At 52.4% G+C, this 12,875-nt stretch overlaps 1 protein-coding gene across 3 annotated transcripts in view; it reads left to right on the forward strand.

The window, feature by feature from the left end:
• The first annotated feature begins 4,448 nt into the window (after positions 1 to 4,448).
• Positions 4,449 to 12,875, forward strand: part of SMOC1 (SPARC related modular calcium binding 1) — a 171,218-nt gene continuing 162,791 nt past the window's right edge. For 2 of the 3 annotated variants that reach the window (XM_008248569.5, XM_008248570.5), the window contains exon 1: positions 4,452 to 4,832. In XM_008248569.5, the coding sequence (XP_008246791.2) occupies positions 4,734 to 4,832 (99 nt within the window). In that variant the 5' untranslated portion in view covers positions 4,452 to 4,733. Of the gene's footprint in view, positions 4,833 to 12,875 lie in introns of all 3 variants that reach the window. The other variant, XM_089322183.1, reaches the window with a different exon arrangement.

The following is a 12,875-nucleotide window of genomic DNA, read 5'->3' on the forward strand; positions in this document are numbered from 1 at the left end:
GAATGGAAGATTGATCTCTCTCCCTTTGTCTCTGTAACTCTGACTTTCAAAAAAAAAAAAAAAAAAAAGAAAAGAAAAAGATCATATTTTTTAAACCCTTCTTTGAAGCTAGATGTGGGGACATCACTAAGTTCTAGCCAAAAAAATAAAACAAAATATGATTTCTGGGAGGTAGCATTGAAACGAAGAGTGTGCTCCCCTTTTTCCCTTTTCCTTCTGTCTGTAAAGTAGATGTGATGGCTGGAGTTTGAGCAGCTATCCTGGACCACCAGGTAGAGCTGTTTACTATGAGAGAGAAACAGTAGAAGGAGCCTGGGTGAGAGGGAGTTGCTCTAGACTTTGAAAGAAATTTGTGTATAAAAGACATGAGCTTCTAAATCACCTGTTACTTTGATTATTTTTGTCATGTGTATTTAAAAGGTAAGGAGTGGTCTTGGTAAGAGTAACTGCTGTCTGTGTCAACAGTTGCTACGGAGTCTAATGCTAAGATTATAGCAAATCAACCATAAATCCAGAAAAAGGACCCAGGATTCTTGGTGTTCCTAGCGTTTGGGCTCTGTGGTATATTTGACAAGTGTCCTGGACCTTCGACAGGGCTCTTCTCTCCCTGTTGGTGGCTGTTGTAACAGGTGAGGCCAACAGGAATCCATTGGGGTGTATACGTTACAGAAACTGTGCGCTACAGACCTGGCCAGGGTGCACCTCCTCCACTAGACTTTCTTGCCCATTCACTCGTGGTGTTCCTAAAACACATTGCAGCCTTAGCTGTTAGATATGGGCGCCAGGTGTCTGTTCTGTGTGTGTGTGTGTGTGTGTTTGTTAAAGATTTATTTATTTATTTGAAAGTCGGAGTTACACACAGAGAGAAGGAGAGGCAGAGAGAGAAAGAGATGTCTTCCATCAGCTGGTTCACTCCCCATATGGCTCCTGGCTTCAGATCAGTGCAGCTCTAGCCATTGCAGCCAGTTGGGGAAGGAACCAGTGGATGGAAGACCTCTCTTTCTCTCTCTGCCTCTCCTTCTCTCTCCGTGTAACTCTGACTTTCAATAAGTAAATAAATCTTAAAAAAATAAAATGACCATAAAATAGAGCAGTTGCTTGGTGCAGTGGTCACCACTTGGGACATCCGCATCCCATATCAGAGTGCCTGGTTTGAATCCTGGCTACTCTGCTTCCAGTCCAGCTTCTTGCTAATGTCCACCCTGAGATGAAATAGATGATGGCTAAAGCTCTTGAGTCCTTGCCACCATGTGGGAGGCCCGGATGGAGTTCTGGGCTCCTGGCTTCAGCCTGGCCCAGCTCTGGCTATTGAGGGCACTTGGGGAATGAGTCAGCATATGGAAGCTCTCTCAGTGGATCTGCCTTTCAAATCAAATGAAAATAAATCTAAAAATGTAAAAATCGAACAGAAAGTGCTATTCTGAATGTCAGATAGGGAAAGACTCCTCGGGATTGTGCAGAAACACAGATGGATTTGAAACTGGCATTCTTAGCTGGTACTAAATATTTGAGGCCCCAGACCTCAATATGTGATATAAAGTATGATTTTTCTCTTATGAAAATATCCCTTTGGAAATAGAAATTCTGCAGGACAAGGAGTACGACAGAAACTGGACAGTCCAGATGTGTGTGTTTTTTTGTTAGATAGATAGCTAGATTTACTTCTGGACCGTCAACCTGGCCTCCATGGAAAGAAGGAACTTGTCAATTTCACTTTTTGCTTGGATCAGAAGATTGAGCCTGGCAGAGAGATGCTGCCTGGGACTCACAGTTCTCTGGAATTTCTAACCTTCTCTTGGCGTGGGAGGAGTTGGGAGAAGAAACGGCATCATTTGAATGATGACCATGGTTACGACAGGGCCTGCGTGCCAACCAGAGGGAAGGAAAACACTGCTGAGCAAAGTAACTGGAAGACAGTTGTTCATATTTTCACCTAAGCTCCATGGTTGAAATCCAGGATAATTTAGACGTTTGGACCCATGACCACTTGGAAATCAGCTTTCCTGGCTGCAAAGCAGTGTGTGGGGTTGGGGCTGGGGAGGTCTATTACAGTGCTTTTTCCCTAGGTGCTTTGTGCTGCCAGATACGGGGGGCCACCTCAAACATGTCTATGCTCCAGCAGATTTCTCAACAAGTCCAGCAACAGAAAGCAGCAGACCAACTCGATGGGTGTCAGGCTGCCGAGCCGGATCCCGCGAGCCCCTGTCGGGTGAGCGATCAAGAGGGGACATGGAAACTGATGTAAGTGCGGCACGAGGTGCAGTCTGGGGTGGGTGTCTCAAGTCCAGAGTCCCGCCTTGCCAGATCACAGGGGCTGTTTCCTGGCCCGTGCTGTCGACCCCCTCTTTCTCTGCAGCTCAGTGAGGTACCTTGCAGCCCCCCGAAGCAATGCCCACAGCACACAGCGAACATCTGAGCCTGGAGATGGCAGTCACCACATGACACAGGCAGATTAGACCCCCAAGCCCCAGCCTTGAGTCTCAGCTCTGTCACTGAGCAGACACAGGAGGCCGGGCGAGTCATAATGTCAGGGTGCCCCGTTCTCCTGCCAGGGGACTCACACAGGGAGAGCGAGGAGTGGGGAGGTCCTCGGGGTATGCAGTTCTTTTGCAGGAGCTCTCTGGGATGATGGCCCGAGTCCTGCAACAGTTGGCCCTATGAGAGCTGCCAGGGGGCAAGGTGAGGCCAGTGCTGGGCACTCAACCCCTCAGAGGGCCCCTGTGGCTATGGTAGTGCCCACCCTGACCCTGTGGGCCGTGTGCTCCGAGACTGCAACCCAGGTGTGTTCCCGTTCTGAACTGGGCAGCCCCTCTGTGACCCAGCATTTACTAAAGTGGGGATGTCTGACCCCGCTGTTTCTGAGGATGAAACGAGACAGAGCCTTTGCCCTGCCCTTCCCAAAAGCCAGCCATTTCTAACTTCATTCCAATGGTCTCATAGACCCCCTTTCCTCAAATCCCAGCGACATCTCCTGGCGTGGATTCTCTTTTTACTTGCCATTTTATGGAGGAGACAGGACCAGAGGAGTGACGGCACTCGTTCAAGGTTACGCCACCAGGGGGCAGACCCAGGACTTGAGCCTGGCTGCCTTGCTCCGGAGTCTGACCCACTGCGCTAATTCCCAGGAGGCGGAAAAGAGACGATTCTTTTAGACGTGCTCTTCGTTTGTATTTGGAGAACCGCCAAGTACTAAGTTACCGTCCCAGCTCCCAGCCCGAGAGCGCTGGGGACGGGCGAAGCCTGTCAGCGGAGGGTGGTGCATCCGGGGTTGCCGTTCAAGAGCGCGAGGACCCTGAATGGGGCCAGTCCCAGCGGTGGGAAAAACTGAATGCATTAGAAGAATTTGCTCATCTAATCCAGGAGACAGGCGCGACCAGAGCAGAGCTAATCCTCGGCGGGACCTCGCCTGCCAGACAGGAAGGAGTTAAATTCCAGCTGGAGCCAAGACTCCCTTCCCGGTGAAGTGAGTGGCCAGTGGCTTCGAAAGTTAAGCCCCGAGGACTGTGCCGAGGAAGGTAGCCTAGGCTCCTGGGGTGCAGACTCTGAGACGAAGCTGGGGCCGGGCCTGGGCAGGGCCCTCCAACGTCCGCTGCTGAGCTGCGGGCGGGCTCTCACTTCCCTCCCCCGCCCCTTTAATAGGATCTCTGCACCCACAGACTGTCCCTTGTCCCCCTTTCCTCCGGCCCACGGCGGATTAGGCCCACTCTGACCGCCTTTCCCAGCGCTGTAGATTTCAGAGAGGGGAGCCAGGACACCCGGGCTGCCGTCCCGGAGCACGTGGGACACAGGGCCACGGTGGGCATCACCACAGCCACTCGGACCTCCTCAGGGGACGGAGGCCCAGGGCGGACTTCACCTTTGCCGCTGGAGAGGCGGGGGCGGGGCTGCAAGACTCGGGGTGTCACACCCGGGGAGAAGAGACTACTCCCACTCCCCACTCCCCAACCGGGCCACAGCCCACCCAGTGCTGCCCCACCCCCCACCCCCGGTGAAGTCCACGCAGCGGGAAGCGGATTTCTCAGTGTCTTCGTGCACGGCCTTCTCATCTGAAAAATGGGGCTAGGAGCACCTTTCCGCCCCCTCTCTGGGCTGTTTTGACAACTCCCGCACTTGAGGTAAAAGCTGTGACTGCCTGAGGCGTTTTTTTGCCAGCCAGGTGGGAAGCTGGCGCTCGCCGACTCCCTCAGACGGAAGGGCCAAGAGAAAGTTACGCTTTATCCCGGTCTCTCCTCGAGCCCTCTGGGGCGGAGCGACCGGTGTCGCGGCTCGGTGGCGGGGCTGGGGCGGGGGGGTGACCGCGAGTCTCCCCTCCCAAGCCCCTCTCCCATTGGCTTTCACCTGCCACAGGCTCGGCTGCTACAGGCCTCTCGGCCTGTCAGTCAGGCCGGCCGGGCTCCGCCCCGCCCCTCCCGGAGGTTTATAACGGGAATTCCCATGGCCCGGGCTCCGGCATCCAACCTGCTGCCGCTGCGCCGCGGCCGAGCGGAGCGAGCCCCGCGCGCCGAGCACACGCTCGCGCCGCACACAGCCCCTCTTCTCTCCTTCGCGGTTCATGACCGCGTCTGTTGGCCGCAGCCTCCGCGAGCGCTCGCCTCAGGACCGCTGCCTGTTCCCCGCCGCCGTCGCCGCCGCCAGGGCCCCGGCTCGCACCCAGGCAGGAAGGCAGGCGCGGCGTGCGCCCCGCCGAGCCCGCGACCCCTGCCCGCTGCCGGCTGCCCGGCCCGGCTGGCACCATGCTGCCCGCGCGCTGCGCCCGCCTGCTCACGCCCCCCTTGCTGCTCATGTTGGTGCAGCTGTCCCCGGCCCGCGCCCACCGCACCACGGGCCCCAGGGTAAGTGCGCCCCCCGGCCGCGCGCCCATCTGCCCGAGGGGGAGACGCGATCGCTGTGCCCCGCATCCCGGGGGTCGAGGGGAGGGGGTAGGGACGTGTCGGACCTCGTCCCCCACCCCGCCCCCATCGCTAACCCAGTCGCCCGCGAGCTTCACGAAGTTGCTGAAATAAAGTCTTCTCCCATTGTCTGCCCCCGCCCCCGGCCCCGGACTGTCACCGGTGGGGTCCCCTTCCCAACCTCTTCTCCCGTGGCATTTCGCTCCGAGACCCTCGCGGAGAAGGTCGCCCTCGGCTCGGGCAGGGCTTGCCTGGGTCTCCCCCAGCTCCCGATCCTGCGCGCCGGCGTTCTTGGCCGGCGGTGGGGGGGGGGGGGGCAGCTCCGCCTGCAGAGTTTTAGGTTACCCGCGAGCTACACAAGGACCTTGTGTTGTTGTTGTTTTAAAGAGCGATCTCTGCTCGTAAAACCCACAGCAGATAATTTTAATGCTCGCTCCTGCTGGGCACGCACGGCCCTGGAGGAGGGGAGGAGGTGGGGAGGCTGTGTCCGTGTGCGTGTGTGTGTGCGCGCGCGTGTGCGTGGAGTGGGAAGGCGGGGGAGAGCTGCGCGCTGTTCACGGGGCTCTTCCCCTGGCTTCGGCGCTGGGAGGTTGGATTACTTGTTGAACCTTGGTCCGATTGGAGTTTCTGAACGTCACGAAACGTGCCAATTCTGTGCACAGGACGGGCTGTCCAGGGCATTGTAAAAGTCTCCTGGAATCGACAGCATTGTGCTCATTTCTGGTCTAGGTCATCTCCCCCCCCTCCCCCTCCCCCAGCTGTTCGAATAAATAATTTCACTTCCTTAAGAACCGACGTTAAACTATCTAGTGGTGCATCTGGCCGGCCTTAATCTTAAACGGCATCAGTGTACCACAAGGCAGTCACCTCTCCGCATAGCTGTTTGCTTGCTTGCACGGCCTCCGTGTGAAATAGCGGGGATCTTTGTGAATACAGCCTTGGCTCTTCAGACAGCTCAGGCTTTCCTGCCTGGGTATCCCTCGGCCTAGTCCCGTGACCACCTGTTCAGACGCAACTTCTTTATTCAGGGCTTTTGCCACGAGAATCATCTTTATAGCTGTCGAGGGTGGAGCCTTAATGACTGCCCAGATGCTGGGCTGATTGCATCCCAGCCCAGCTATCACTGTGAGATCAGATTTGCAGCCACTTAGGAAAGAAAAGTGTTTGTCCCGGTGTTGGGCTGCCCTTGCTTTTATGACCAGATGTGCAACAGCAGATTAGATCCAGGGCGTGTCATAAATCCTCGACAGCAGGCATTCCCCCAAGCCGGGCGAGTCAGGGCTCCGGGAGTGACTTTTATGGATGCAGATGAGGATGCCTTTTAAATGAAGCTGCTTGGTTTGATATTAGGGCTCTAGCTCTTAAACTCAGAGGTCAGGCGAGCCACGGCATTCCCTCCAATAATTAGGAACAGTCAAGACAGAGACGCAGACCAGAGCACCCCGGCTAAAATCTGGATGCCCGCCCACAGGAGGGTCGAAAGGAGAGCGGCTGGAGACAAATGGTGGGGGGCTCCGCCGCTGCTGGGCTGGCCTTGCATCTCAAGCCAGATGGCTCTTCTTCTGCGCTCCTGAAATTGAAGGAAGCAGCTTTGGGGGAGAAGCTTGGGGCTTCAGGGGAAAGCGGAGATGTGGGTTAGGTTTCCTTTTAGCTTCTTTAGTTTGTTATTTGATGGAAGAGACAGAACATACGCAGGGACTTAAATAGGCTTGTGTGTGAACTGCTTCTCTTTCTTCTTCCCTGCCTCTCTCTCTCTCTCTCACACACACACACACACACACACACACACTTTTTTTTTTTTTTTTTTTTTTGAACCAAGGGTAAGCTCCTGTCTTGAGCACGCGCTTACCTGGCTTCATTTCTGTGCAACACCAGGTGCTGCCATGCATGAACCTTTGGGCTGGTCTCTGCCCAGAAGGGTGGGTCTGTTTAGTGCCATTTTGCAGATGAGGAAGCAAGACTGGAAGAGGCTACATGACATGCTCCAATCACCCGTGGAGCCAAGCCCAGCTTGCATGGATTTGAAGGTTGTGTGCTTTCCACACCGCCAGGCAGCTGGGGGTGTTCATCGGATCTGGGCTGCTGTTCCTGTCGAAGGAGGAGATGGCCCAGTGAGAAAATGCAGAACCAGGTGCATCACGGCAGTGTGCAGAGAAAGTATTAGGAGCAATCAGTTTTTAGTGTCTGCACGGCTAAAGGGTGAGGTTTGAATTTCAGCCTATCCCAAAAGACTCCAGCTCTCTCCGGCATGGCTTCTTGGTGGCCCCGGGTTGAGAGCGGTGGCGTCATAGGAAGAGCAAGAACATCTGGCTCGTTGCAGAATTCCCTTTGGGCACCCCCAGGTCTCTTCTGTTAATCTTTTGAGTGACAGCGGCTTAAGGATTGGCATCTTTTCCAGCTGGCTTTCTAGGAAGCCGAGAGCATGCCCTTTCAGTTTAACTCTATCTGGCTCACTAATTGAGCTCCCTGGAGGCCTAGACTTCAATCCTTGCCCCCTTATTTGCTTCCTGCCTTCCTTCATAAAATTCCTGACATTTGTTTGACTCTGGAAACCAGCAGCTATCAAGTATCAGATTGGAGACTATTATGTAGGAAGCACCTGATTTTGGGGTCTCTTGGCTCTAAGCAGCCGCTTGGCTTACCTGGGACGCTGGTCAGGATTCTTTCAATTACTGAGAAGCAGCTATTTCTGTAATCGTGCACAACTGACCAGAAACATTTCAGGGGGACCATAGGCTGGGGGAGGGGCGCTCTCCCACGCTGGTGAAGTCTGGCTGATGATGGTCAGGCCAAAGCAACTGTCTGTCTGTGTTGAATTCTCCATCTGCTTTTGAAGTCAGGGAACCTAACCTGATGAGGGCAGGAACTGTGCCCGTGTTGTCCCTCCACGTATTCTCAGAGCTCAGCACAGGGCCCAGCACCTGGTGGAGACCACTTTGTTAGTTTGGGCGATGAATGAAGAGATGCAGATAACGCGTGGTTAGCAGCGATCCGGGAATCTACTTCCCTGGTGCGTCAGCGTCGCTGGGAGCAGGAGAGACATCTGAGAAGTTTGAGAAAGAGAAGAAAATGGAAAGGTCAAGAGGTCTGAGTCAGAAACTGATTTCTTAATTGTTTTAGGCACCGTCTTTGTTTTCTCTCCTCTCAAGGACTTGGGTTGCCCTTCAAAACCCAGCTCTAACATCACTCTCTGGGAACTTTTCTATGCTTCCCAACTTCTGGCTAGAATTGGTCACTCTGACCGTGGAGCCACTTCCGGCTGTGATCCCCTGTGGCCTGACTTCTACTGGTCCATCTGCAGTGAGCACTTAGCATCAGGCCAGCATCTGCATCATCTTTGCAGTAAGCTGCCGCTTCCGCGCTTCTAGTTGAATGAACAAACCTGCAAGCCCCTTGAGGGCAGAATAGAGCTCAGGTCCACAGTGTGCTTGTTACCTTGCAAAGCACTCTATACATATCCTTTTTTTAAATTTATTTTTATTTTTATTTATTTTTTGGACAGGCAGAGTGGACAGTGAGAGAGAGAGACAGAGAGAAAGGTCTTCCTTTGCCGTTGGTTCACCCTCCAATGGCCGCAGCGGCAGGCGCACCACGCTGATCCGAAGCCAGGAACCAGGTGGCTCTCCTGGTCTCCCATGGGGTGCAGGGCCCAAGCACTTGGGCCATCCTCCACTGCCTTTCCGGGCCACAGCAGAGAGCTGGCCTGGAAGAGGAGCAACCGGGACAGAATCTGGCACCCTGACTGAGACTAGAACCCGGGGTGCCGGTGCTGCAGGTGGAGGATAAGCCTAGTGAGCCGTGGCGCCGGCTCTATACATATTCTTGAGATGATTGGATTGTATGGTGATGTCCAACCCAGAAACCCTGCTCTCATTTAAGCTTGGTTACCCACAAACCGGATGTTCCATGTTTTGTTCTTAGTTTGAAAAAGAGCGCGTATGGTGGTAGTAGGGAGGCTGGGGGAGGAGGATGGACTGGCTGGGAAATTGGCTTTAGCTCTGCTCCAGTGCCTTTTCACATCTTGCATTTCCTGAAGGCGAAGTGGTGTCTCTGGTGTTTCCGTCAATGTGAGTCGCCTGCCCTCGTGTCTGGACTGCTTGTGTCCCATGTCTGCTCAGATGCCCTTCTTGGTGTCCGTGTGTCTGATAAGAGCCCTCCTTCTCTGTGGGGGGGCTTTATCTGAGATGCTATTCAGATGTTAGGCCAAGAACGTGATTTAAAATTTCAGGAAGCAAAATTGAGGAGGCTAGGATGAGGAAGCAATCATCTGGGAATCTCTTGGAGAGGCAATCACGATAGATAGGGGATGGGTGTTTTGCCCAGTGGTTAAGATCCCACTTGGGGTGCCCACGTACCATGTGGGAATACCTGGGTTTGAATCCCAGATCTATTCATTCCATCTTCCTGCTAATTCAGACTATGGGAGGCAGCAGGTGATGGCTCAAATAGTTAGGTTCCTACCATCCACAGGGGAGACCTGGATTGAGTTCTTAGCTCCTGGTTTTGGCTTTGCCCAGCCCTGACTGTGCAGGCGTTTGGGGAGTGAACTAGTGAGTGAAAGATCTCTATCTGTCTGCCTTTCAAATAAATAAAATATAAAATGGAAAAGACTTTGGTATTATACTACTCTCTCCTGGAGTTGAATCTTAACATTTTTAATGAAACAGCAATTCTACCCTTAGGTATAAATACCCAGAGAAACTCATGCAGGAGACACGAGCAACTGTGTTTGTCATACTACAAGCCAGGAAAGGGCCCAAATGACTGTCAGTGTGAGGGCGGATGAGTAAACTATGATGTAGTCACACAGTGGAAAATCGTATAAAACTAAACAAATGAACAACAGTGCCAGGCAGAAATCTGAATGACTGTTGGCCATATGAAATTAAGTAAAAGAAATGTACCAGAAAATAGAGTAGTGTATCTTTTATAAACTCATTAATAATCAAAATTAAAAAAAATTAAGAATGTAAGTAGTCTTCAAAATTCATGGGAAATGGGCATTATGAAAAAACTATGCATACATTTCCAAAAAATTTGTTGCGCCCCAAAGTAAACTTATCTTTAATTTAATTTAATTTTTCATATTCTAAGTACTTTTTTTTGACAGGCAGAGTTAGACAGTGAGAGAGAGAGACAGAGAGAAAGGTCCTCCTTTTCCCGTTGGTTCACCCCCCAAGTGGAACACTATGGCTGGCGAAGCCAGGAGTCAGGTGCTTCTCCTGGTCTCCCATGCGGGTGCAGAGCCTAAGCACTTGGGCCATCCTCCACTGCCTTCCCGGGCCACAGCAGAGAGCTGGACTGGAAGAGGAGCAACTGGGACAGAATCCGGTGCCCTGACAGGGACTAGAACCCGGCGCCGCAGGCAGAGGATTAGCCCAGTGAGCCGCGGTGCTGGCCTCGAAGTACTCTCTTACATTTAGCTGCAATAAAATGATATGAGAAGCAAAGCAAGGTAATGATGGACACAGATTTAGGGTGAAGTCAGGGTGAGGCAGGGTGATGGATTGTTTGGGAAACCATGTGGTTGATGTGTGTTAGTGTCAATATTTTACCTTTCGGAGGAAAATGGGAGATGAGTTTGAAGATACTTGTTCACTATTGCAAATCTAACAGCTGATCAAAGACAAAATAAAAATGGTCTCTGCCTAAAGCAATGTTGAGTGTGACATGAAGCAAACATGATTAATTTAATTCTTTGCACCTGAGGTCAAACAAACAACGATTCCCGGAGTCAGGGACTCCTCTTTATACCTCGTCCTACTCTCATCTCCCCCTTTTCCAGATGTGCCTGTGGTCCTATCTAAACTTCCCCATTGGGGAATGATTATTGGCTTGTGCTTTAGTTGTTGCCTGCTTAGGCACAGAGCAGGCCCAGACCCTGCATGAACATGGATATCAGCGGGCTTGAGGTCTCCTGTGTAAAGCGGAGCCGGCGGTGGGCAGTCTCCATCTCCCTTGCTCAGAGGGCCCGAGTCTGTGTGTCTGAATCCTAGCGCTGCAGAGCAGAAGCCTCCACTAGCTGGTGTCTGGGTCAGAAGCCTAATGAAAGCATTTCAAAAAGTCCATGAAAAAATCAGATTAAAAGATCAATGTATTTGGTGCCAAAAAAGAACCTGAAAACCGTGTGTGTTTTTCATTGTACACATTTTCCATGAACTTTTGGAAGACCTTAATAAATTTACCTTTTAATTGCATTTCCACGAACTTTGTGAAGCTCCCTTGCATCTGCCAGGGGAGGGGGAGGTGCTGAGTGGGGCTTTCCAGTTTGATGCCTGTCTTCATTCCCACCGCTCCCTCTCACCCGTCTTCGCAGGCACTGCTGCCCGGGAGGGGGTGGTGCAAGGCCCTGCTCAGCAGGTACAGGGCCCCCTTTCTCTCCAGACCACATAGAGATGTATTGTTTAGGCAGCCAAGTTCTGGCATTGCTGCTGCTGGTGGGGGGGTGTCAGGTGGGGGCCCCCTCCATCCGTGTTTGTCACTATGGAGCTGTGTGGGAGAGGACAAGGGTTGAGTGGCTGATGAGAAATTGATCGAAGCAGCTTGTAAGGCTTGCCAAATAGGTCAGCGCTGTATACAATGTGTGCTCTGCCCCAGCCCTGAGTCAGCCAGGGAATAAGAGAATTGGATCTCCATGGACGCGTCCAACTGCCCCCCAGACCCCAAGACAGCGCCGGTCATCCTAGCAATTACTCGGGTTTTCCTTTGCATCTGACACCATTCTGAACTCAATTGCTAGATCACAAAGTCATCTTACCTTTGGCCACCACTGAAGCTTGTGAGTGATGGAGAGCTGTGTCCTTCCTGGACGGTGCCTTGGTTAATCTTAGCCTTGTGTTTTGGAGCCAGAGTGGGACACAAGGCAGGGAAGGCCACTCTCATCTCAGCCTAGCCTCTCCCTGCTTGGAGGAGGAGCAGGACAGAGTAAGGCACTGGGAGCTAAGGGAGGGGTGCTTGGACACCAGACGGATACTCTACACACACATGTGTGAGCAGCTCGGCTCCTCCGCGCTAAAACCCTTTTGCACGACAGCACTGATGGCATTCTTCAAGGTAACGACTACTTTTTTCTTAAAATATTGACAGTAGAGGTGAACAGAACCTCCTTGCCAGAAGTGGTTATTTTTAGGACCAGATATGCATCTTTAGAACCCTGGTGGGAGTTTTCAATGCTATCTGTAGATGTTTATTGTGCATCTGCTCTAGAAAATTCTGTGAAGCCCCTGGAGATGACACAAGAGCAGGTGAGGAGAGGAGAGGGTGCAGCAGGGAGCGTCGTGACAGGACGTGAGGCCGCTGACCAGCTCAGGAGTTCTGTCACCACAGCGCTGTCCAGTTGAGCCTCTTGCAGAGGTAGAACATCACCCGGTGTTAGTCATCTGGAGCTACTGGCCACTAGAAGTGGGATGAGTGTAATCAAGCAACTGAATATTCAATTATTTAATTTTAATTAATTAATTTTTAATTTTTTTAGATTTATTTATTTATTTGAAAGAGTTACACAGAGAGAGGAGAAGCAGAGAGACTGAGAGAGGTCTTCCATCCGCTGGTTCACTCCCCAGTTGGCCGCAATGCCTGGAGCTGCGCCAATCCCAAGCCAGGAGCCAGGAGCTTCTTCCAGGTCTCCCATATGGGCACAGGGGTCCAAAGACATGGGCTGTCTTCCACTGCTTTCCCAGGCCATAGCAGAGAGCTGGATCGGAAGTGGAGCAGGTGGGACATGAACCAGCGTCCATATGGGATGCCAGCACTGCAGACAGCGGCTTTACCTGCTACGCCACAGCACTGGCCCCGAATTTTAATTGATTTAAATGTAAATGTTAGTGGTTGCCCATGGCTGGCAGCTGGTGTATTCAACAGCACTAGTCTCTGGCGGTGCCCAGCCCTCCCTCCCGTAGACACTTCCACCAACCCCAGGTTGTTTTTTTTTTTTTTTTGACAGGCAGAGTGGACAGTGACAGAGACAGAGAGAAAGGTCTTCCTTTG

Source organism: Oryctolagus cuniculus, chromosome 20 (assembly GCF_051225735.1).
Source record: "Oryctolagus cuniculus isolate XC-2025 breed Fujian yellow rabbit chromosome 20, ASM5122573v1, whole genome shotgun sequence".
Lineage (NCBI taxonomy): Eukaryota > Metazoa > Chordata > Mammalia > Lagomorpha > Leporidae > Oryctolagus > Oryctolagus cuniculus.